General features: G+C 35.7%; 2 protein-coding genes across 6 annotated transcripts in view; one reads left to right on the forward strand and one right to left on the reverse strand.

Annotated features, from left to right (window-relative positions):
- Positions 1-2077: 2077 nt before the first annotated feature.
- LOC100537572 (uncharacterized) lies at positions 2078-10197 on the reverse strand. Its single transcript, XM_087249048.1, has 3 exons — positions 10158-10197; positions 9694-9838; positions 2078-5335 (listed from the first exon to the last, which is right to left on the reverse strand). The coding sequence occupies exons 2-3, from the start codon at positions 9776-9778 to the stop codon at positions 4272-4274; spliced, it is 1149 nt and encodes a 382-aa protein (XP_087105174.1). The 5' UTR covers positions 9779-9838; positions 10158-10197; the 3' UTR covers positions 2078-4271.
- Positions 10198-14264: 4067 nt separating this feature from the next.
- LOC103910762 (uncharacterized) overlaps positions 14265-26513 on the forward strand; it is a 70314-nt gene continuing 58065 nt past the window's right edge. For 2 of the 5 annotated variants that reach the window (XM_088650342.1, XM_088650343.1), the window contains exons 1-2: positions 15254-15280; positions 15873-16023. In XM_088650342.1, coding sequence (XP_088506468.1) covers positions 15939-16023 — 85 coding nt within the window. In that variant the 5' untranslated portion in view covers positions 15254-15280; positions 15873-15938. Of the gene's footprint in view, positions 14410-15253; positions 15281-15872; positions 16024-19342; positions 21779-26513 lie in introns of those variants that run through there. The other 3 variants (XM_087249131.1, XM_087249132.2, XM_088650341.1) reach the window with 3 other exon arrangements.

Raw genomic sequence — 26513 nt, forward strand, 5'->3', positions numbered from 1 at the left:
GGATTGGTAATTATTTGTGAATTTTTGTTTGTGAATGTAAAATTTGCCATATAAGATTAAAAATATATATATGATGTGTTCCAGATATTTAGCTTTTGGGTTATTATAATAAAAATTGTCTTTTAGATTAAAGCAATTCACAGCATTGGCAGAAGCAGATATATGAGAATTCAGAAGTGACCGAAATTGCTTGGATATTGGACAATCAATAAACATATGTAGTGCAGGGGTGGCCAACCCTGTTCCTGGAGATCTACCTTCCTGCAGGTTTCAGTTGCAACCCAAATCAAACACCTGCCTGTAATTATCTCGTGGTGTTCAGGTCCTAATTAATTGGTTCAGGTGTGTTTGATATTGGTAGCAACTGAAATCTGCATGAAGGTGGCTCTCCAGGAACAGGGTTGGCCATCACTATAGTAGTGTCTCCTCTGCTTGTTTGCAGAAAGAACAGAAGCTGTCGATGTCCAAAAAATTGTAAATACTAGAATTTACAGGGTAGATTTTATGCAAAAATTTTAAAATGTATTTATTTTGTCTCGTTGGAAATGCAATATTACCCAGGTAAAAGCCAGGTTCTATTCCAGTCTATATCCTTAACCAAAGACTTCCAGTAAACCTTTCCTCTAGAAGAAATTTTCCTTTTAAATTGGAAAATTTGACGCACAAAGCTAAACAAAGTTCTTGTTTGATGATGCAGAAAACATTCTTTAGTGAACCATTTATAACCTACCAAAGGATCCAATTAATATTATTTTGAAACCAACTTTGGAAAAATAATTATTTGTTTTTGATTGTAATATCTCGGTTATTCCATAAGAAAAATCGGTAGAGAGAAAAATTGTGAACATAACCAAGCTTCCAAACAAGCAGACATTGCTGGTGGAATTTAGACAAAGCTAAAGATAGCTTGTAGGGAAGATAGTTACATTTAAGAAGAAACTAAAGACTACAGATTTTGTCCAAAAAATTGTTGGGAATAAAAAAACAAATAGACGTTGGATTGGTTAGGCATCTCTTACCAATTAATTTAAAAATGTTTATGGTGTCAGAAAAATCTAATAAATTTACACTCCCTCTGCTTTACTATTAGAAAGAACTTCCTTTTTCAATTTATGAGGTTTGTTCTTCCAGATAAATTTTAAGATAACAGTATTAATTTATTTGGCCACTTTGTTCTCAACAAATAAAGATAAAGTCGCATATACAAAATGAGAAAGACCCTCTGCCTTGAGCTCTTCCATATAATGACAGGTCCCATTGTAACAAAAATTCAAGTGCTGTCTCACTAAAAGATTTTTAATAACAAAAATAAAGAAATATTTAATTGTGGATTTATCAGGGATATCTTCTATATATTCATAATTCAAATTATGAACAGGCATTATGTCACATTTGGAGATATTCAGCTTTAGACCAGAAACACTTGAGATGTCAGAAATTAAATTTAAAGCCTTTGATACGTTTGAGTCATCTTTTAGAAATAAAGTGGTGTCATCTGCCAATTGTGAAATCTTAATCTTCCTCTCAAAAACAGAAATTTCTTACAAATCTTGATTTTGCACAATGCTTAAGGATAGCAACTCTGTCACTAATAAAAATAAAAAGGAAGAGATTGGGCCGTCCTGTCTAATACCACACAAAATATCAAATCCATTAGAAGTATTAAAATTAACAATCACTGAACTATTGATACTTTATAAAACATACCCATAGTGTTAACAAAAGTTTCCCCAAATCCAAAAAACCTCAATGCTTTAAACAGAAACTGGTGGTCAACCGTATCAAAGGCTTTATAAAAATCAAGTAAAAGAATGAGACCATCTGAATGAATAGAATCAGCATAATCAAGCAAATCCAAAACTAATGTTATGTTATTAGAAACATGGCGGCCTTTTATAAACCCAGACTGAGTTTCAGAAATAATAGAATCAAGATTTGTTTTTAATCTGTTGGCAAAGTCTTTTTTTGTTTAGTTTTTTTGCTACTCACATTTGCAGTCATGACATGAGACATTTCTCCTTCGTTTTCCACTTCACACAACATCTGCTATCTCTCTCACATACAAAGACTTTCAGTATTTGAAGTTGATCAAAACTTTTAATATGAACATTTGAACACAATTTTAAAATTTATATAATAAACTAAGACTAAGTGTTTAAAGCAGAAAATCCCAAAATTCTAAAATGTATAACAAATAATCTGATGAGTGTTTTGAGCTGAAACTTTACAGACACATTCTGGAAACACAAAAGACTCATCTTAAATCTTGAAAAGGGGTAAAATAGGTGCCCTTTAAGTAAAAAGTACCCATTACTACTACATGTTTTAGTTTCACTAACTGGGTCATTATCACTATAAAGTGCCTTTGATGTCCCACAAGATTGAAGCAGTCCTATATGGACATAATGCACAATAACATTCTGATGTTTTTGAGTAATTAATAGAGTTCACATACATATCAAAATCTCTGGATGCCAAATGTAGAAAGACGCTATAAATGCATGTATAGTAAGAAGGCTAGTTTCAAAGAGTAACTAAAAATACAATTTTAAAGGATACAAAAGTTTGGATGATAGCATTTTTAGGAGAACTGGAAAAGTCAACGCAAAACACTTGATAGTAAGTATACTCCCAAAGCAAATGACTTTCTTCAGACTGAATACAGTAAAGAGCATTTGAGGAAATATTATTATTAGATTGAACAAGTTGTGATTTAGTGGAGAGCAATTATGAGTAGAGACTTCACCAACTTTATTATAAGAGGAATTTATTTAAAACTCATACCATTCTGTCACTTAAATATATTCCAAAAGCTCACGCAAACAGGTAAAGAAATCCGAGATCTATTAGTAATTGAGGGAATGTCTTTGTTTGACATGTACTGAGAAGATTTGTGCAGTCAAATATAAATTAATGTAAAAAAAAAAACTTCGGGGCCGGTCTTGACTAAAGGTATTATACAATCAGGGATTGCACAGAAACAATGTTATATTACTCTGAAGAGACTGAAGAAGACAAATGAATCTTCTGTCCACAAATGTTTCCCTCTGTTGTCAAGAGACTGTTTAAGGAACAGGCAGCCAATCAGCTATCACCGAGCGCCTACAGGCAGTCAATCAGCTTTCTCTAAGCCACATACAGGCAGCCAATCAGCTTTCGCTGATCAGCGTTCAGGCAAATATCCCACCCATGGTGCTCTGTCCGGGGCGGAGAGAGGTTAAAGAATTTAAATATCTAGCAGGTACACATGGAAAAATCATATTGAGAAAGTGGAAAAGAAGTGTAGGAAAACATTAAATGCAATGAGGGCATTAGCAGGCAAAGAAGGGGGAGCAGAGAGATCATTAATGCTCACAGTGTATCAGGCTTTAATAAGATTGGTACTTAATTTTGGGTGTATAATATATGCGGCAGCATCAAAGACCATTTTAAAAAGACTAGATAGGATCCAATATAGAGCACTTCGAATGTGTATAGGAGCTGTAAAATCAACACAGATTAAAGCTTTGATTGTGGAAACAAATTAATAACCATTATATCTGCGTAGGGAGAAATTGGCGCTGGCGTATTGGTCATCTATTAAAAGCTATGCTGGAGATAACATTGTAAAAGAATCTTTAATAGATTGTTGGGAGTATACTAATAATAGAGGAAGAGGATTTGGATGGAATATACATAATATAGCAAAAAATAAATAAATAAATAAAACACCAAGTATTTAATATAGTGGGTAATAAAAGCCCAGTATGGAGTGAAGTCCCCTTATGGATAATACCTGAAGTTGAAATCAATCTTGAGATCTTGGACAAAAGAAATGAATGGGAGGAATCAGGTACTATAAGCCAAATGTGTATAAGCTTATAGCTGGAAAATACACAAATGTATACTGATGGATCTAAAGACCCAGATAAGGGGTTACAAGAATAGGAGCATGTGTTCCTGATTTGGAAGTATTTTCTAAAAAAAGAACAACATCAGAACTGTCAATATATTCTGCTAAACAGGTTACTATCATTGTGGGACTTGTGTGGATAGATAAACTTATCCACTTGTGTGGATAGGTGGAAAATAACTAAGATAAGAAACTTTGGTTATTTATAGTGGTTTAGAAATCATCTGGTTGGTGTGTTAGCTAATGCAGGACCAGCTGTGGACAATCATAGCACATGATCCTCTCAAAAGTAGTTTATAAATAAACCATGTCAATGAACAGCCAAACTACATGAACAAGCTGCCGTTTAGAATATACCCGTGTTTGTGTGGACAAGGCCTCAATGTTGAGGACTCTGCTCTCCATTGTGAAGCTTCATGTGAGTGTTGAGGCTTCTTTTACAATTAAAGCCCTTTCCACACTCACTGCATCTTAAACGCTCTACCAAATGAGTCTTCATGTGGTTCTTAATGGAGTCTTTGTGTGTGAGACTCTTTCCACACTGATCACATGTGAACACTATGGTTCCAGTGTGACCATTCATGTGATTCATGAGGCTAGCTTTGGCTCTGAAGCTCTTTCCACACTGAGCACATGCAAACGGCTTCTCTCCAGTGTGAGTTCTCATGTGGTTATTGAATGTGCTTTTATATGGGAAACATTTACCACAATCAGTGCATCTGTAAGGTTTCTCTCCAGTGTGAGTTTTCTTATGGTTATCGAGTGTGTTTTTATGCGTGAAGCTTTTACCACATTCTGTGCATGTGTAAGGTTTCTCTCCAGTGTGAATTCTCCTGTGGTTATTGAATGTGCTTTTATGTGTGAAACTTTTACCACACTCTGTGCATCTGTAAGGTTTCTCTCCAGTGTGAATTCTCCTGTGGCTATTGAATGTGGTTTTATATGGGAAACTTTGACCACATTCTGTGCATGTGTAAGGTTTCTCTCCAGCGTGAATCCTCATGTGGATGTTAAGGTTGTGTTTTTTAGCAAAACCTTTCCCACACTGTGTGCAAGTAAAAATTCTTCCTTCATTGTGAGTTCTCATGTGAACTTCAAGGTTGCTATTTTGCGTAAAACTCTTTCCACACTGTTGGCATTTGTACGGCCTTACTCCAATGTGAACTCTCATGTGGGCTTTAAAGCCATGAATTTTAGGAAAACTCATTCCACACTTATTGCAGGTGTAAAGTTTCTCCCTATTGTGAACATCAAGCTTTGGCTTTTGACTGAAACTCTTTCTACACTGGTTACTGCTGAAATTACACATAGATTTGGATTTCCGAGGTCTTCCGTGTGATGAAGTCTTTTTAGTGAGTGTGGGTTTTTCATCAGTCAATATGTCTTGATGTTTGTCTTCCATTTCATTCCATTGATGAGTCTCTTCTTTCAGCACCATCAGGTCTTAAAAAAAAAAAAAAAAATGAACTTTTAGAATGAAGCCACAAAGCGACAAGCATGAAATGGATGTTTCACCCACAAATAAAAATGACCTTATCATTTACTCTGTGTCATGTGGTTTTAAACATTTCCTTTCTTCTGGAACACAAAGAAAGCCAGCGTTTTTTCCATAAGATCTTCTTTTGTGTTTAACAGGACCAAGAAACTCGTAAAGATTTAAAACTACATGAGGGAAAGTAAATAGTGAGGCTATTTTAATTTCTGCGTCAACAATCTCTTTAAAGAATTCCCATTATAAAACCTTTTTTACAAGATGTAAAATAAGTCTTCCCAGAATGTGTCTGAGGTTTCAGCTCAAAATCAGATCATATACCTTACAGAAGATTTAATTTTGGGGGTCAGAGGAAAACCAAGCTGTTTTTGTGCCTGTGGCTTTAAATGTAAATTATCAAATGCACTCGCTCTGGATTACTCATGCTGTGTGTTGTGCATTTTCCACTGGATTTAAACATTTGTAAATTGCTTGGAAGACCCGATTGAGACAATTCCTGCATGTTCATGGCAAGTACGCATAAATTACGCTTATTTTTGTGAGTTTGCATTCTTGTAAATAACTTATATAACAAATGTTTCCCAGTACTGGGTTGCCGCTGGAGGGGCATCCACTGTTTAAAATAAATGCTGGATAAGTTGGTTGTTCATTCGGCTGTGATGACCCCTAACGAATAAAGGGACTAAGCCGAAGGAAAATTAATGAATGGACATATGCAAATGATTAATGTCAGGTTTGCTGTAAACTGGAGTGATGAGGAGATGGCAAGATGACATACTTTGCAACTTGTTTTCATTCATTTTAAGTGTTTACACTTAATGATCCTCGAGCCTGAGGCTCTCTCCCATTTGCAAGGCGAAAGGGAAGTTTGAGCTCGGGTAGATCTCGAGAACTCGTCTGCTGTAGTAGCTAATAAACAGAAAGTAATTGCTTTTAAGAGATAATTACTTACTAAGAGCATGTCTATGGTGCCGATTTGGATTAGTCAATTAACTTAAGTTGCATGTTTTTTGACAGTGGAAGGAAACCGGGGAACCTGGAAGAAACCCACGTGAGCACCGGGAGACAGGGGCGGACTGGGACAAAAATTCAGCCCTGGCACTGTAGCCACACCAGCCCGCATGACCACACCGACACAGCCCCACCGATAGACACGCACATTCACTACTTATACTGGTGTACAGATAGTGAAATAATATAAGCAGTACCATATATGTAATAGATATTTAAACATTTAATGTATGTGACTGGAAGAAAAACAACCCGTTTATAACAAATTCATACATACAGTAAAACTAAATTAAAATAATTTCAAATCCCTGTGCTGTCTGTTTACCATTTGTCTGCTATTTATGATAGGAGTAACCAAGTGTATCACACACACACACCTTTACACACAAATGGACATGCAGCACTACATTCAGAATACTTTTATTCACAAATACTTGTCATTCTCTGAAGTGTTGTTGTTTATTGGCACGGTCAATAGACTATGTTGGCTTCTCCTTGTTTCTATGTTGACAGTAAACACATTGTCTGATTCTACATCTTCTCATCCATTTTAACTCTGTGACTCTGCAATTTTAATATGCCTGTATGGCTGTCTGAGATTATACTTGTTCCTCACCCTTGCCTGACTCTTATTGTGTCCATGCTTTTTGCTGGTCTCTACAGTCACTGTGTCATCATTATTTGAATCACTGCTTTTGCTAGGCTTGACTCATTCTAGTTTTGAATAAACATGTGCTTATGAAACAATTACAGGTGACCTAAAGAATAAATATTTACAATTATGGCCTGTTCTACAGTTAAGTTCAAATGTAACTATGTAGACTTAACTCCATTTTTTTGTCATGTGTTCACCTCTACTGTAGAGTTAACTACAAACCCAAAGTACAGTGTGTAATGTTTTTGTTTTTTTTCTACCTCTACCACACTCCTCCCTGTCTCTGCTAGGCCTACCGTAGCATCCTTTCTCACAGCACTGGTATTGGCAACACCCTAGTTAATAAACACTGTATAGGATGTAAAGATTGCAGCAAAATGTTTTCTTACTGACTGCTCTGAACATTTGAATACCAGGGTTTCTGCAGGTTTATTCAAATCAAATTTAAAACATTTCAAGACCCTTTTAAGACCATTATAAATACAATTTTAGACTTATACAGGGCTAAACACAAAGGATTTTTTCTAATGGTCTGGTAACTTTAGTAAATAGTTTTTGTATTAATTGAAGATAATGTAAAGGGATGTGTTGCTTTATTTTTCCTTCCATGATTAGGGAATTTAATTTGGAGAATTTGCTGAAAATAATGTAACAGCTGTTATAAACTGAATCTCTTTGCAATAAAAAAAAATGATTTGGCCAGATTGGGTAGCTTTACTTGGATAGAGGGAAATTAAGAACAGTTTAAAATGATTTAAGACATACAACACAATATTTCAGTGAACTTTTTAAGGCCTAATATATATATATTTTTTTAAATTTAAGACTTTTTAAGACCCTGCGGAAACCCTGTATACAAATTAATACAATTAAGTAATAACAATAGCACCGAAATGAATAGAATATAAAGCAAAACTGAAAAAAAGCAGCAATATTTGTGTGTACCAGCAGATTTGTACATTTTTAATCCTTCATGATATATAGTTATTTGTGAAATCATGCTGAAGTGTTGCTAGTGCTGCATCTCCATTTGTGTGTGTGTGTGTGTGTGTGTGTGTGTCTGTGTGTGATACACATTCACAGGCTCCTATCATAGGGTTAATTTATTTTTAAATAGAGCCACAGTGTTAAAATGGCTCACATGAGCTTCTATTTTGAAGTGTGTCTAGCAACCAGGGATCTCATACCCCTTGTTGATTGTACATGGAAGTGTTTTAGGATCTTTATTTGTATTATTATTTTTTCTGATTCCTTAATTTGTTTATTTTAATTTGTTGTAGACCACACCAACCCACAAGGATACCCAAAGTGATTGCTAGCACTTGCATACTCAGTACTTGTTGGAAACTTTGTGGAAAGAATAAAGAGTCAAAATAATTCTGGATAGATTGAATCTCATTTTCCCTGACAATGAGATGATTATGTACTGTAACCTATGCATGTATTTAATGTATTAGTTTAAAGTCTAGCTATGTATTCAGAGTTCACAACAAATGCATACAGTACTGTGGCTATAGCTTTAGGTTCTTTAGCATGTTAGAATATATTCCTAGTAGCATACAGCAGTCTGTATACCAGAAATCACGTTATCTGCTGATAATGACCTATTAAAATGTGGGGGAGTTCTACACTAAGCTGACAACTGTTAAACACAATGTAGTCACTGTGTTTAATGCACTGTCACAAACTGTCAGAAGTAGCGTGAATGGCGAGACATTTACTTGGTATGTTTTAGTATAATGACTTAGACGTACATTTTCTGTTTTCTTACCTCCTCTACCGCGCTACTGTCCTCCGATGCAGCAGCCGAATGTTCGAGAATATTTTAGTAATATGCATTTGGCAGCGTCTGATTTTAGAGCCCTTTTGCGCTCTTTCTCTGAGCTTTTCGGCACCGCCTTTTCTTTTTACGGCACATCTCTGACAATTAGCTTGTGTGGCACTTATTGTTTGTTTTACATTCTTGCTAGATTTTGATTACGGCCGCGTAACCTCAGATTGGGTCGGCCCCTCTCGAAACCAGCCGGCCGTCGCCGATTGGACCAAATGCGCAACATTTATTATTATTATTATTGTTCTAATTATTATTATTATTGTTATTATATCATCATAATATCACATCTTGTAAGAGATAAAAGCTTGTAAAAGCATGTAAAAACAATACATATTAAAAAAAAAAAAAAAAAAACCTGACCGGCCCACATTTAAAAAATGGTCCGGCCCTTCTGGCATTTGCCAGAATTGCCAGATGGCCAGTCCGCCCCTGCTGTAGGTCAAACATCGTCAGCTCAGTTGAACTTTTTTTAATTTACTGTTTTTGTTTATTGTATATAGCGCCAGCGCTCAAGGACGCTTACCAACAGCAGGAGAAAAAGAAAAGCAATAAAGCTCTTTCTGATTCTGATAACCTTAAGAAGGTAGAGAAAATGGGAGACTAATAATACATAAAAAGAATGACAAAACCAATAAGAAAAGTGACAAAAGAAACTCATTCCTGTTTTTCAATCAGTGTTTATGTGCATTTAGGAGAACTAGGCAGCACACTCAGGGCTGCAAGATGGATTTAATTTAGTATTCTTATTATTAAAATATATCTGAATGAGGATCAAATGACTGCGTTGGTATTTGAGAATGAAAATCAACCTGTTTGGTCTTGCAGATCTTCCTGATTGACTGTGAATGTCTCTTCAATCTTCATATCTTCACTCTCCTCTTTAATAAACGCCATCTTTATAACAGTGTAGAGATCAGTCGCTTCAGCAGGAGTTTTTCTCTGTGACACTTTATCCTGTTTAAAATGAACAAAACAATGAACAGAAACAAAATAACTTCTTTTCAACACTTGCTTCAATGTTTTTTTATGGGAGTAATTAACAAAAATAAATCAGGTAAAATGTTTCTTTAAAACACTTATTACACACTTTTGCTGTTACTTTATTCAAACAATAGCCATCAGTTACTCAGAATAAAATAGTACTACGTTGTATAAAGGGTTAAAATAATATTTCCAAAAGCAGGAATATAATTTAGCACCATATAAAAAACTTAAAACTTTAGAACTTTAACTTTAAATTGGTTTATATCTGTGTAAACGTTTTCAAACAAACCTTTGACCAGTTGAATCACAGCGGTGAAGCGGCGCTGCCTGATGACGTCATGCGCCACGCCAAAATAAAAGTCTTTTTTTAAAGCTTTTTTGACACTTTCCTATTGATACATTACTCCCATGGTTTTCACTTTACACTATATCTGCTCTCTCTCTCACACAAACCTTTAATCCAAACATTTTCTTAACTTTTTTAATCCACTTTATGATGACTTGTATGTCTACAACAACATTACTTCTTAATATCTGAGTACAAATCTCATCCTCATAATTATGACCTCTTCTTTTCTATTTCTACAACTTTATAGGCCTATATAGGGTTTCTTTTTTTCCACATGAATTGTCGTCACTTATTATCTGTGTTCCATGTTTCCTGCCATTCTTTAGCAATATCTTCAGTAAAATTTAATTTACCTTTACTTACAGAAGCATTAAAGGTGTAGTTCACAAAAAAAATACAATTCTGTCATTTACTCATCTTCTAGTTCCAAATCTGTTTGAGTTTCTGCTGCTGAATGCAAATAAAGAGAATACATGGGCAAAAAACTACAAAAAAACACTATATGGTTCAACAGTTCCTACTTTGAAAATGGCTGCTTTTTTCCACATTTTCCTGCACACAAAATGTTCTTGGAGCTCGATTACAATTGAACCACAAAAGTCACGTGTTTTGACATCGTTTTTGGTTCCTTTTCTGGACTTTGAGCATCTCAGATCTCTTGCTGTCTATGACTGATGAAGGAGCTCTCTGATTTCTTTTAAAGTGTCTTCATTTGCGTTCTGAAGATGAGCAGAGTTCTCAGGAGATTGAAACAACAGGTTTCAGACAATCATTCTCGAGTGCCTAGTGTACACTATAGCACACGCATTCCACCACTGCTATTATACAGCCACATTTATTTATTTATTTATTTATTTTTATTTTATTTTTTTCATTGCAATAACAACAGGTCATTACAACAAATAGAAATACAAAAACTGATAGCACTGATACTCGTGTGATGATATTACTCATATATCCATTCATTTACGGCTCAGTCCCTTTATTACCATAGTAATAATTATCACCATAGTGGAATGAACCGCTAACTTATACAGCACATACTTTACACAGCAGATGCCCTTCCAGCAGCAACCCGTTACTGGGAAGCATGCATACATACTCATTCACACAGACCGCATGTCTATGGACTTTGGGGAAACCTGAGAATCCGGAAGAAACTTATGCGAACACGGGGAGAACATGCAAACTCCACACAGAAATGCCAACTGATCCATCTGAGGCTCGAACCAGCTACCCACTGCACCACTGTGATGCCTTCATGTATAATTATTTGAGGTATTAAACTGATATTGGTGAAGAACTATGCTTACAAATGGTTGTTATATTTAAATGTGTGAAAAGGCACCAATCAGATAAAGCGATTGTAATGATCTGGGCAATCAAGCATGTATTGTTATAGACACCTTTGATTATTTGTCTTAAGAGATGTAAGGCAGGTCCTGTTCATATAATTTGCTTTAGGCTATCAAGTTGATATTGGCATGAACAGCTATACCTGTTAACAGGTTTCATATATGTAAAACGATCCTATTCAGTTAATGGTCTGGCCTATTAGGCGGCTATTAATAAAGATGACTGCACATGATGATGATCCATTTATTTAAATGAATATGTGACAGATATTTAAAATTCATTGTTGCAAACAAGTTACAGGAGTAAGTGCAGTTGTTGTTGTATGTGATGTTCACCACTGTTATTATACCATAGTCAAACAGACGTCTGAGAAATGCTGTAGTTGGTGTAGGTGGAGCAGGTTAATCACATTAAAAGTTCTGCATTGTGTAGATATGAAAGTGAACTCTTGTCATTGAATTACTCTGTATACACTGCCTATACAATAAATTAACTTGTTATATAATTATTTTGTGATTATAAATATTTAGATGCATGATAGATAAAAAAAAATGGACAGTATGTGATCACTTTACTGTGTTAAAAGGAAAAAGTTGTCACAGAGTATCTTATATATGCTTTTGTGAATGTCTATGCATATGTATGCACAAACACAAGGAATAATTAGAGCGAAAAACATCTTTGTTACATACCAGGTGAATAAGAGGCTTTCGAGAGAGCTAAGCTGCTCACACATGTTCTTTTCAACCTAAAAACGAAGAAAAGAAAACAAAATTGGCACAGAAACAAGCTACATTTTAATTGTTACAATCTATAGAGACTTTTGGAAGAAATAATTGATCTGTTAAGAGTGTGTTGACAGTCTTACAGAAACCAGTAATGAGCTGCATGTGCTTTAAGAGAAATAAAGGACTCTAAACTCACATAAAGAACAAGTTCAGTGATAGATAAATAACTAAAACATTGCTAATATTAGCTCATGTCAATATATTGACTGACCTTTACACAAATAAAACCTCAATCTGAAGTTCAGAAATTGTTTCTTTTAACGAATGATAATATATCACAGTATAATAGTATAAGACTCACATAACTATTATATAAGTGAATGTAGTTGTGTGTATTGAGACATCAGTGTGGTTTGAGTCTTCACCAAGTGTGCCGCAAGCCTACGTTTGAGTGAAGGTTTCGGCCGTTAGATCGCCCCCTGGGGGCTGGCTGCAGTACAAGTCATAAAGCCCGCCTCCTCCGTGTTAATGAAGGAGACTTGAGCCCAAATAAAAAAAAATATTACACTTGCAATAAAATGTCCCGAAAGATAGTTCTGGTCGATTAAGGCACTGGTTATTGTGCTGAAATAGGTGCAGATCTTCATTTTTGTAAACAGTTTGTTTTTAGCAGTAATTTAATGCTGGGCGTGTCATCGTGATACACAGCTGTGATTGACAGTTTCTCAAAGCGTGGCGTCTGAGCTTCGGCAGGAGACTGAAGTAGACTGAAATGTTATTATTCGATTTCTGTGTTATTTTACCATGACAAAATGAGTTCAGCAGTAAACTATAGTTTCTGACATACATGATCCTGGTGGAACACTGTTTATTCGCTAAGTTCAGGGCTTTTTTTCGGGCTTTATTAGTTTGCTGATACACGCCTAGCCACCCAGATAGCAAAACACAGTTCCGGCTAGATTCTCGCCTGCCGGAGACTTATCTCTTAGAGCTCAGACTGACTAATGTTACCTCTGCTGGACCTACTCCGGATGCCTGGACTCACTGCCCGATTCCAGTCCGAGTCAATCGAGCCAGATGCGGCGGCCGAGCGAGCCGGCGCTGCCGCATGCGAGCCGGAATCAGCCCGCGACGCCGCGAGTAAGTTATGCGCTGCGGCCTGGAGCTGGCGCGATTGAATATATAAAACCCTCATATTTGTTAACGTTATTACATCCATTTGTGTTGATATGACAGCAAACGCATGCTGAGAAGTTCGGGGGGCGTAGTTGATTTTACATAAAGCGTTTGATTGGAAGCTCGACTCTGCTCATTTTCGCGGCTCCTCCTCTGGCTCCATCAGACAATCCTTCTGCGCATGTCTGGCTCCAATTTCAGCAGTCTTTTGCGACAGTTTGTGCCCGTCAAGCAGGCGTTTTGCCCTCAAGGCGTTCAATGGGAAAAAGGGCTGTCGCGTCGTCCATATTTTTTACAGTCATTGGTCTTCACCAAGTACACAAAGACTTCAACCAAGCAACTCTGAGAAGCTTCTACAAAAACAACACACAACTCTTGCATTACCTTTTAACCAGGCTTGGGAAAAAAAATAATTGAAATGTGTTTCATATCAAAGTACCTCAACATAAGTGTATCAACATTAACTACAAAATGCAGCAGCCAAACTGAAAAATAAGCTTCAATAGTCAATAGTCCTATAAAGCAACAGCAACAAAACAAATGATGATGGCTAAATTCAACTTATTTTCCCAATACATCATTATGTCTCTGTAAAACTGGTTTGTAAAGCTGCTGAACTTCCCATCCCCCACTGTAATGTGTCTTGAGTCTTCACTGCTCTCCACTGCTCATTTGCATCTTTATGCCAGCATTAATGGGGGCCAATTGAGTCTTATCCAATCACATTCCAGATCCAGTAGCTCAGCAGGGTTGTACCTATATATTCCAGGTTCCTAACAGAGGCTTCATTAGCTTATTTAGCTAAAAGAGAACAACTTTTGAGGACAAACTACGATTGTTGACTTCTACATTGCGATTATTACCAAATACCTACAAAGAAAAGCCCACTGAGGCCATTTTTTCATCCCACTTCTTCATTGAGGACTGGAAACGTAAGTTGCACATGCTGAATTTACACTCAAATAATATCTGAATGCTAACATTATAAAATGTAAAATCTATACATGCGTGGATGCACTGTTCAACGTTGTATTTAGTCCAGCATACATGAAAAAAGTACAGAAACACAGACTTGTTCAGTTTGTATCTGATAAAAATTCTGAATCAAAGATTCCAGTTGTAGAGGAGGATTTTGAGATCAGGAAGTCCTGGAGTGTCTGTGAAATTAGACCCAGAGTTGAGCCCACAAAGTGCCAAGGAAGAGCTCATTTTAGACAAACCGGTGGAAGATAAACCAGAAGTTAGAATCCTGCGAGCTTATTTAAGCGATTATGCTTGTGGTTTTGAAGGTGATGTGATCAACATAGATTATTGTTATTTACTTGTTTGTAATGTACCACAAAGATACAAAGACGTGGTTACATCAGTAAATGCAAGTGAATAGGTTAAAGCTATGGATGAAGAAATGCAATTGTTAAAAGAATGCAACTTTTGCTCTCACCAACCTACCTGAAGGCAAAGGTCTAGTGGGTAAATGGGTTTTTGCAAAAACAATGTATGTTGCCAAAGAGAACTATGATAAGTCTTTTCTCCAACTGCTAACATGACTAGTGTAAGAGTGTTAAAGCAAAGAAAATCTGATTGTTCATGACATGGATGTAAAAGCAGCATATTTACATGCACCAATAGAGTGTGACATTTCATAGAAAAGCCAGAATGTTATGAGGTAAAATCGAAAAGAAAAGGTGTGAGAAATGTATCAATAAGTCATGACTAAGCAAAACAAAAAAGACTTTTATTTTGGTGTGGTGTGTGATGTCATAAGACTGTGCCGCTACCGCACTGTGATTCAACTGGAGAAAGGTTTGTGTCAAAGCTTTTGCACAGATAAAAAACTGATTGATTAAAGTTTCAGGTTTTTCATTCAACGATAAATGATGTACCTGCTGTTAACAATATTATTTTAACCTTTTATACAACGTTGTTCTATCTTAATCACAGTGATGAGGACTATTATTTGAATAAAGATAGGATAAACTTTATTTGTCCACAAGAGGAAATTTGTCTTGTGCAAAAAAAAAGTTCTACACATTGCTGTAAGCGGACAATAAAATAAAAAAACAAACAAACAAAACAATTAAGAACATACCTGAATAAAGTTTGAATAAAGTTACAGTAAAGTGTGTAATAAGTGTTTTAATGAAGGTTAAATTTATTAAATAGGCATAATGTCATTCTGTTCAAAGTAAACATCACTGTATATGAGAAATTGAGTACTAGTTTTAATCAGGTCATTTGTGGCTATTGTTTCTTGCTCAGACTTACTATTTTACCTGATTTTTTGTTAATTACTTTCATATAAAGAAAGTGTTAAAGAGAAGTTATTTTGTTTCTGTTCATTGTTTTATTAATTTTAAACAGGACTTTTTTTTTTTGTTTTATTCATTTTAAACAGGATAAATTGTCCAAAAGCAGAGGAAAATTTCCTGCTGAAGCGACTGATCTCCACACTGTTATAAAGATGGCGTTTATTAAAGAGGAGAGTGAAGATGTGAAGATTGAAGAAACATTCACAGTCAAGCAGGAAGATCTGCAGGAACAAACAGGTTGATTTTCTTTCTCAAACACCAAATCTGATCCTCATTCAGATATATTTTAATAATAAGAATACTAAATTAAATCCATTCTTGCAGCCCTGAGTGTGCTGCCTAGTTCTCCTAAATGCACATAAGCACTCATTGAAAGACAGGAATCAGTTTCTTTCGTCACTTGTTCTCGTGTCTTTTGTCATTCTTTTATGTGTTATTAGTTTTCCATTTTCTCTATCTTCTTAATGTTATTGCTTTTCTTGCTCTTTTACTGTTTGTAAAGCATACATGAGCACTGGCGCTATATAAAATAAATAAAAACAATAAATTAATAAAAGGTTTAACTGAGCTGACAATATAAAGATTTTAAAAAGTAACAGAAAAGTGTGTAATAATTGTATTACCGAAGGTTTAATTTATTAAATAGCATAATGTCATTCCATTCTAACAATACATCACTATAAGAAATGGAATACTAGTTTTAATCAGGTCATTTGTGGCAATTGTTTCTTGCTCAGACTTACTTTGATTTCTTTTTGTTATTACTTTCATATAAAGAAACTTTTGAAGCAAGTGTTAAATAGAAGTTATTTTGTTTCTGTTTATTTATTTTAAACAGGACATTTTAATTGTTTTGTTCATTTTGCTTTTCTTGTTCTTCTAAGCATCCTTGAGCACTGGCGCTATATAAAAAAAGTTTAACTGAGCTGACGATATTTGACCTACAATATTCCTAAGAAGATATCTGCTATTACAGTGATAGTGTTGGCTTAGTATTTTTCATTTGCATATGTCACATTGATCACAATTCCCTTTTTTCTCAACTTCTTTCTGGGTTAAACTTGGATTTTAGTAGATGTTACTAGTTCTCACTGAAAGTATCTGAGTTAGAATTACATCATTATTATACTCTTAATACTTAATTACCAGCTATTGTGTAAAAAGTGTGTCATGGATGCCCCCAATTTTAAATATGCGGAATTAAATAAATACTAAAATAATTATTTTAAAACATTGTACAGTATTCTAAACTATATTTATGTTGTTGTGGGACGACGTGAGACAAAAGGAACAAATTATAGTGGAACTAAAACGTTTAGCATTGCACTGACTACAACTGGCCAACAAACTAGTCTAAAAATGACTTTTTCTGCTTAAGAAATGGATTACAGCATGCTGATGATATGCAAACATTTGAGTGTGAAGTTCGTCAGTATTGACCATATTCTTTGTGTACCAGCAGGCGCAGCCATTGAATTTTTGCGTTTGACACTTTTTTTAAAGAAATAATTTTTAGATCCTAAAATCATTGTTATGCTGCTTACGCAAGGGATGATAACTCCTTTCATGGTGTAGCCTGGTTTGGAAAAGTCAAGGTTTTAAAACCGCCAAAATTTAAGTCAGAATTATTAGCCCACACCCCCATTGATTTTTTTTTCTTTTTTAAATATTTGCCAAATTGTTTTTAACAGAGTAAGGAAATTTTCAGTTTTTTTAAACACCATTTTAAGGACAGAATTATTAGCCCCTTCTGAATTCTGTCTTCAACTGGATGCAAGTGTTTTTTTTTTTTTTTTTTTTTTTACATTTTAAGATAGTATCTCCAGCAGAAAAGATATCTAAAGATGTCATTTCAAATCGTAAAGCAATCTGTTTTTGAAACTAATGAAAACAACAGATGTCAATGATTCATTTGAATGATTTAGCCTGACATGATTACTGCTCCAAAATATAATAAATAAATATTTCTCGAAAGAAAATATTTTGTGCTTAAAGGGGAAAAAAAGTGTTTGTTTTATACCTAGACATTTAAAAGAATATATTTTAGAGCAGTAATCACAATACTGTGAAAGCATGATATTTTTATTCAAGGTTATCATACGTCAGAATCTTATACTGCCCATGCCTAATGCTGCTTGATGTTGCAAAGTCATATTTTATTATTTTATTATTTTTCTTTGTATGAATAAACATGAATACACTTGTTTGTAGAGCAAGTAGTGTGACCCTTTTTTTACCGTTATTCCTGGTCATTTCTCCAATAGGCAACTGAAGCACTAAAACAATAGCATGTGAGATCAGGGGCTGTTTCATGAAAGTGGTTTAGAAAAGTGGAGATTAAAGTTGAAAACCTGGCTTCAGTGAGCCGAACTAATCGTCCACACTTAAATTGGTTCCATAACAGAAATTCGAAAATCATTTGATGTAACTAATCTGAGTTCAGTCAAAATAATCCAGATAACTTGCTTGTGCACGTTACTGTCATGAAACCCTGAAGGTTGAGCACAGATGCATTGATTATGTTGTGTGCTACCATGGCAACTACTTACTGTTATAGAACCAATTTAAGCCCCTAGGGGTTATAAAATAATCCTGGGTTTTCATTAACAGACGTTTCACATTGGCAAACCCTGGGTTAACATTATTATTTGTATATTTAAGATGCCACTGTCCCTGATTGGACAAACAGCAGGTAACCTTTTGAGATGGCATTTCTGCATCTTGGCAGGTATATAAAATGTCACGACGCAGGTCTTCAGCTAAGCTTCTTTGGCTTAGTCTCTTTATTCATCAAGGGTCGCCACAGCTGAATGAACTACCAACTTATCCAGCATATGTTTTAAACCAGCTTCAACTCAGTACTAGGAAATATTTGCATAAGTTATATACAATAATCCAAACTCACAAATAGAAGAGTAAATTATGCGCACTTGCTATGAACATGCAGGATTTGCTCCAATCGGGTTTTCCAAGCAAGTTTAAAATGTTTAAATCATGTGGAAGATACACATGAGGGAACTTAACACGAGTAATCCAGAGCGAGTGCATTTGATCAGTTGCATTTAAAGCCACAGGCGCAAAAAGAGCTTGGTTTTCCTCCAGACCACCAAAATTAAATATTCTCAAAGAAATATGATCTGATTTTGAGCCAAAACCTCAGACACATTCTGGGAACACCAAAGACTTATTTTCAAAAAAATAAAAAAAATAATATTAATAAGTTTTTCTTTAAAAAAAAAAATAATAATAATAATAAAGGTTCATAATAGGAACCCTTTAAAGATATTTATGAAACAGAAATGAAAATAGCCTCACCATTTACTGTACCTCTTGTGGTTTTTAACCTTTATGGGGTTTGTTCATTCTGTTGAACACAAAAGAAGATATTGTGAAAACAAATGTTAGCTTTCTTTGTGTTCCAGAAGAAAGGAATTGTTTAAAAGCAAATGAGAGAGTAAATGGTATGGTCATTTATATTTGTGGGTGAAACATCCATTTCATGCTTATCGCTTTGAGTCTTCATACTAAAGTTAACTTCTTCTTTTTTTTTTTTAAGACCTGATGTTGCTGAAAGAAAAGACTCATCAACAGAATGAAATGGAAGAGATACAGCAAGACATGACGACTGATGAAAAACCCACACTGACGAAAAAGACTTTGTCATGTGGAAGACCTCGGAAATCCAAACTTAGGTGTAATTTCAGCTGTAAACAGTGTGGAAAAAGTTTCAGTCAGAAGCCAAAGCTTGATGTTCACATAAGAGATCACACTAGGGAGAAAGCTTATACTTGCAAACAGTGTGGAAAGAGCTTCTATAATACAAGAAACCTAACAGTGCACATGAGAATTCACACTGGAGAAAGGCCGTACACATGCCAACAGTGTGGGAAAAGCTTCCATAAAACAGGAAACTTAACAGTGCACATGCGAATTCACACTGGAGAGAGGCCATACACATGCCAACAGTGTGGGAAAAGCTTTCAAACTACAGGAAACTTAACAGTGCACATGAGAATTCACACTGGGGAGAAGCCTTACTCTTGCCCTCAGTGTGGAAAAAGTTATAGTCAAAATAGCAACCTTGAAGTCCACATGAGAACTCACAATGGAGGAAGAACTTTTGTTTGCACACAGTGTGGTAAAAGTTTTGTTAAAAAACAAAATCTTGACCTCCACATGAGGATTCACACTGGAGAGAAACCTTACACATGCACAGAGTGTGGTAAAAGTTTCCCATATAAAAGCACACTCAAACACCACATGATAGTTCACACCGGAGAGAAGCCGTTTGCATGTGCGCAGTGTGGAAAGAGCTTCACATATAATGCTAACCTCAGGAACCACATGAATGGTCACACTGGAACCATAGTGTTCACATGTGATCTGTGTGGAAAGAGTCTCACACACAAATACTCCATAAAGAACCACATGAAGACTCACTCAGGAGAGCGTTTTATATGCATTGAGTGTGGAAAGGGCTTTAAACATAAAAGAAGCCTCAGCAATCACATGGAGCTTCACAATGGAGAGCAGAGTCCTCAAAATTAAGGCCTTGTCCACACAAACATGAGTATATTCATAACAGCAGCCTTTTCATGTAGTTTGGCTGTTCATTGACGTGAGGTTTATTTATAAACTACTTTCGAGAGGATCACATGCTTATTATTGTCCACGGCTGGTTCCACATTAACCAACACATGATTCACCAATCAGACGATTCCTAACTCACTATTAATAACCAGAGTTTCTAACCTTAGTTATCTTTATCTTGAAGAATTCCCCTCCCACCCCTACTCCTCCTCCTTTCTAGAATGGGCAATACAGCAGCCCAGTGATTAGTATTGTTGCCTCACAGCAAGAATGTCACAGCAAGAAGAGCCCTCACTGAACTGGTTGATATTTGTGGAGAGTTTGCTTATTCTCCCCATGCTCACATGGGTTTTCCCCAGTTTCCTTCCACAGCCCAAAAACACGTAACCTAAGTAAACTGAACATTCTAAATTGGCACCGTAGTCAAGCTCTTAGAAGCCATATATCTCCCTATAGCCATCTGGATATCTGTCATTAGAACAGAAACAAGTCGGGGGAGTTCATCAAGATCTACCTGAGCTCAAACTCCTCTCTTACCCTGCTTACGAGAGGTAGCCCAGGGCTGGAGGATGATTGTTACGGTCCGTGGGAGTTTGTATTTTAGTGCCTTCTCCCTCTCTGTTTTGCTTATCTCCCTTCGCTCTCTTCGCATCTCCTCGACTGTCATTCGCTCTTTGTCTCGCCCTATCACCTTTTGTTCCGCTACTTTTTCTCTACTAGGTACCTGCTGATTGGATCCCGAGCCTGTCACTCCTCATTAGGGCGTTTCCTCGTGGACCAATTGGATTTCGTTCCACGGACTTTAAATTCGACCAGCCCGCCTTGTTTTTCAGAGTGCTATGTGTGTGCGTGTTGGTTTGTGTTCCCTTGCTGCTGTTCATAATGTATGCTCTGTTCTGTGTTTCTGAATAACTACATCAATGTAAATTAAGTCATGGTTAAAGAGTTTATCATTCCTTTTTGGGGAAAAGGGAATAGTTTACTAAGCCACTTCACATACATTTTGCCCGTAGGTAACTTCAATGTTCAGAAACACTAGGTAAGTGGGTGAGCGCCACATTTTGTATTTTTGCTTATTATTTCAGGGAGTTTAGGTGTTGCTTCGCAAACGCTGAAGATTTCAGTTTCTTTTTCACATTTTGATTTTTATTAGTAAGTTTAGAGGGGGATCTTGTGTTCTAGTTTAGGTGGCTTTTGGTTTTGTTTAGTTCTTTGCTTTGGCGCCACTCTAGTTCCTTTTTCCCCTATAACTTTTGATTGTATTTCTTCTTTTTTTCTTCTTCTTCTTCTTCTTCTTATTATTATTATATATACATTGTACAAAGCGCACACATGTAAGCCTCTCTTTTGTTGGCTTCATTTTTCTTCTCCTCATAAAAGGAATAAATGAATTGAATGTAAATTTTGGTGTCCTGGTGTATTTTCCATCCATCTACTCAGAAATAATTTAATATTATAAGTGTTACGTTTATTTTCCCCGGACAACTTAATTAAACCGTAACATTTAATGATTTCTCAAATTTCATCATATACTTCCTTTAAAATACTAGATAAAATATCTTTAAAAACAATATAAAATTCACTACCCAACCCATCTATTCCTGGACTTTTCTTTTTGTTCAATCCACTAATTGCTCTTTTTATTTCTTCTTCTCTTATCTCCTCGTCACATTCTCTTTTTTCCCCTTCTTCTACTCTTGATTTTATTAGATTTAGTAATTCCCCTTTTTCTTTTTCTTTTATTCCCTCTGTGCAAAACAATTTCTCATAATATGATCTTATTTCTTCCAAAATCTCCTCATGTTGTTCTACTATGTTCCCATTTTTGCTCCTTATTTCTCTAATCATTTCTAACTTCCCTCTTCTCTTCTCTAGATCAAAGAAAAATTTAGTGCACTTTTCCCCCTCTACTGTAAATTTTGCTTTGCTTCTTAATCTTGCACCTTCAAATTTCTCCTCCTCCATTTCTTTCAATCTTTCTTGCAGTTCTTTTATCTTTTGTATATTTTTTTCCATTCTCATTTTTCAATTCGTTTTCTAGTTTTTCTTTCAGCTCCTTTTCCTTATATTTTTTACAATTTTGTAATTGTCTACAATATTTTATCGTAAACTTTTTAACTAAATACTTCACATTCTCCCACCACATTCTTTTGTCTTCATTATAAATTTCATTCCCTTTTTCCTTTTGAATAATTTCCTTTACACTTAAAACATAGTCTTCATTCTTTAAAACCGCTGTGTTTAAAACCCATACCCCTGGCCCTCTTTTCACATTACTCCAGTCTAGATTCATAAAAAGTGGCTTATGGTCACTCAGACTTGTTTCTTCATATTTAATCTTGTTTATAAACCCTTCAACATTTCTTGTGCATAAAATAAAATCTATTCTTGTTTGACAAAAAAAATTCCCCACTATCTGTCTTCTTGAGTACTCTTTTGTCTGTTCATTCCTTTCTCTCCACACATCAATTAAATTAATTTCCTCCATCAATATTTTTAGTTCTTTTCTCCCCTTATCCGTTTTAAAAACCATTCCCTCAGCCATTTCTAATTTACTAAAAACAGTGTTAAAATCACCCATGATAATAACTCTTTCGTGTTTCTTCAAATAATCTCTAAGTACATTAAAATACTCTTTCTTTTTGTTCTCCTCTGTTGGGGCGTGAACATTCACCATAATTACTTTTTTCTTTTCATACTCCATTTCACATATCATACACTTCCCCTCTTTGTCATTATAGATTGTTTTACATAAAACCCCACTGTTTTCTTTTAATAAAATTGCAACTCCTCTCCCTAGTCTCCCATCCCCATTATTGTATAACATTTCCCCACTCCACCTTTTTCTTATTTCGTTCATACATTCTTCCCTCCAGTTTGTCTCTTGTAGTAAAATCACATCTTCTCGTTTACACATTTCTTTCACTTTTTCAAATTTCCTGATGTCTAAAAGCCCTCTTGCATTAAAAGACACAATTCCTAAAACCATAAAAAATATAAAAACATTCATAAAAGACATAAAAACATTCATAAAAAACATCATCTCAGTCCATATCTTCCAAGCCCTTTTAGCAACTCATACTTAGTTGCGCATTCTATTTCTTCATCTTTTAGCAGTTTTTTTCTTGCAATCTCTAAATTAGGCTTTATCTTTAACGATCTTCTTCTTTTTGCTGATTTCCCCTGTGTCTCTTTGTTTCCATCGTTTTGTAAATGTCCCTCTAAATCGGCTTGCTCGTCAATACTTTGGCCTTTTGTCTCCTCTGTGTCCAATGCCTTTTGAAAACTGTCTGTCATGTCCATTTGTGTCCAAAATGTGTCTTCCTGTTGTCCTTGATTTAAGTCTTTATTATTCGAATCTCTCAATTCTGCTGCTTCCAAAACACTCTTTAAACTGTCAGTCATATCCATTTGTGTCCATGTTGTCCCTTCCTGTTCCGTGACTCTGTCTATTCCATTAGTCTCATTCTCTTGTAGTTTTTCACTTTCAGATTCTGTTCTTTTTTCTTGTGTTGTTGTTTTGTCCTCTGACTGGATATTGTCTCCTTCATACATCTGCCTGCCTACCTGCTGCTCTACCTCCTCCTCCTCTTCCCCCATCCAACATTCACATTTATTTAAAACCTTATTACAATCCGGGCACTTCACAGCAGTGCAAAACTTTGCGAAGTGCCCCCTTTCCTCGCACTTGTAGCACCTAAAATCAGGACAGTCTTTTACCACATGATCTGGGCTCATGCACAGCCTGCACGTTTTCACCTGATGACTGTGCATCACCCTAAAGTATTGTGGACCTTCTGCTGTCTCTATTCTTGTGCTGTACGGGAGGGACGCCACTTCTTTGGGGAATCTGGTTTTCACAAACCTCGTCCCATCTTCAATATTTGTGCCCGGATAAAACCTTCTTTTAATTTTTGAAATGGGACAAACTCCCCAATGATCCAATTTGTCTAAAATATCTTTATCAGCAACATAGACAGGCAGATGCATGAAGGAGACAACATAATCACGGTTTTGTAGCCTCTTAACTGCACAGTTTATCCCTTTAATAGTCAATTCGTCCGTTAACTCATCAGCATCTTCCTCTCTTTCAAGTGTTACTTCATATTCCTTGTTGTGTTTTGGTCTTACGGCCAAAATCTTTCCATCCCCAATCCTCTCCGTCACTGCTTTTATTACATCCATTGCTCTCACCTCTGTTGCTTGTCCTATGTCCACTGTTACAGTTGCTTCTTTTAGATAAATCCTTTTCCTTGCTTCCTTCTCCGATTGGTTTGTTTTTCGTTGTCGTCTGTCCAGTCCATTGTCATTTGCCTTCTCAACTCCGTCCGCCATTGCCAGGTCTGTCACCGTAGATCCGTCCATTGCAAAAAAAAAACTAAATAAAAAACACTCCTCCCGAACAGCTCACGCTGCTGGGAGGACAAACTAAACAAACAAAAAAAGTTTAACAAAAATGTATTTAAGACAAAAACAAAAATAAACAAAGAAAATCTGGTGAGCCTCTCTCACCAACTGCAGCCAAACACTTCCTGGAATGTACCACTATCACACATGCACAGGGTGGTATGGCCGTAAGCGAGAGAGGCTGTCAAGAGTTGGCTATTTAAAACAGGCGCAGCACCAGGGAGCTCAGCTGGCATCGACACAGCAACGACAGAAACAATGCCCTTGAAGGCGAGAAAAAATAATGGCAGCGAAGCTGTGACATGGGGAGGTGTATCAGCTGCCAAATGAAGGACTTCGAAAAGCTTACAGCACCTGGTATTCCCAGGCGGTCTCCCATCCAAGTACTAACCAGGCCCGACCCTGCTTTACTTCCGAGTTCAGATGAGATCGGGCATTTCCTTTTTTTTTTTTTTTTTATTAAAAAAGCTTAAAAATAAAATATATCATATGTAAACAGTTCATAAATCATATACAAAGATTAATCTGTACATTATGCATTGATACCAAATCATCATAAACATGACATTTCACATTCACTTATATCTAGCATATCAGACATCTTATTTTTTCCAATCAACTTAAAAATTAAGCATCAATCCCTTTTTGTGGTCTACCGTTATAAGCTCATTTTCATGAATAAAAGCTTCCTCAAAAACATCTTTTCTTAGATATTTCCACATTAAATACACATTCTTTCTAACTACACTTTTAAACATGACATTCACGTCTATTATTTTTGCTTCAAAATATGCCATATTCCTCCTTGCCCATATTGCATACCTTGCATGACTCAGAAAAAAATTACATAAATTTACATTTTTTTCTTTGCAATTTGTATTTTCTCCAAATAAGAACAGTTGTTTCCATTCATTTCCTTGTGCATTTTTTCCCCCATTGTCTTTTATCAGTTGTTTCAGTTTTTCATGAAAAAATCCCAGCTCCCTACATTCAAAGAAAATGTGCATCAGGGTCTCTGGATCAGACTTACATACATCACACTCCCTGTTTACATTTCTGTTTATTTGATGAATCACAACCTTTGTGTATATTCTATTATGCCGTAACTTAAAATCCAAATTTTCACAGTCTAAGCTGTTATATTTCACATTTAAATTTTTCCAAATTGTTTTAACATTTAAATTTGGGAACAATTTTGGCCATACATTTTCAGATGCAGGCAGTTTGATTTCCTTTTCCACAAATATTCCATATATAGTTTTTGTTATTACATCAGATAAACATATCTTTTTACCATTTTTGACAATAAACATTTCTGGCATTCCCCAATTTCCTGGTTTGGCACTTTCTCTCTCAATCATTTCAACCCATCTCTTTGGTAAGCTAACTCTGATGTTTTCACAAACAGAGTCTACTTGTGATTTTTTTATTTCATCATCCCACTCCACCACAGAGTCATAAATAGCTCTGTTTGGTAAAAAACCTTTGACAAATTCATATACCATGTCTTTTACTTGTCTTATTCCAGCTTTCATATACAGTCTATTATAAAACATCCTCCCTCTCATCTGTATCTTTGGATTCAGAAATACTGGCTGCTTATGTATTTGATTTATATTTTCACACTCATATCCCACTTCCATTACAAATTCAGACCAAGCACTGCATACTTCTTGATAAAATACAGGTATGTTTTCATACATTGGTTTCTTTAAAGACATGAAAACCCC

This window comes from Danio rerio, chromosome 4, assembly GCF_052040795.2.
Source record: "Danio rerio strain M-AB ecotype USA chromosome 4, GRCz13ab, whole genome shotgun sequence".
NCBI classification, from domain to species: domain Eukaryota; kingdom Metazoa; phylum Chordata; class Actinopteri; order Cypriniformes; family Danionidae; genus Danio; species Danio rerio.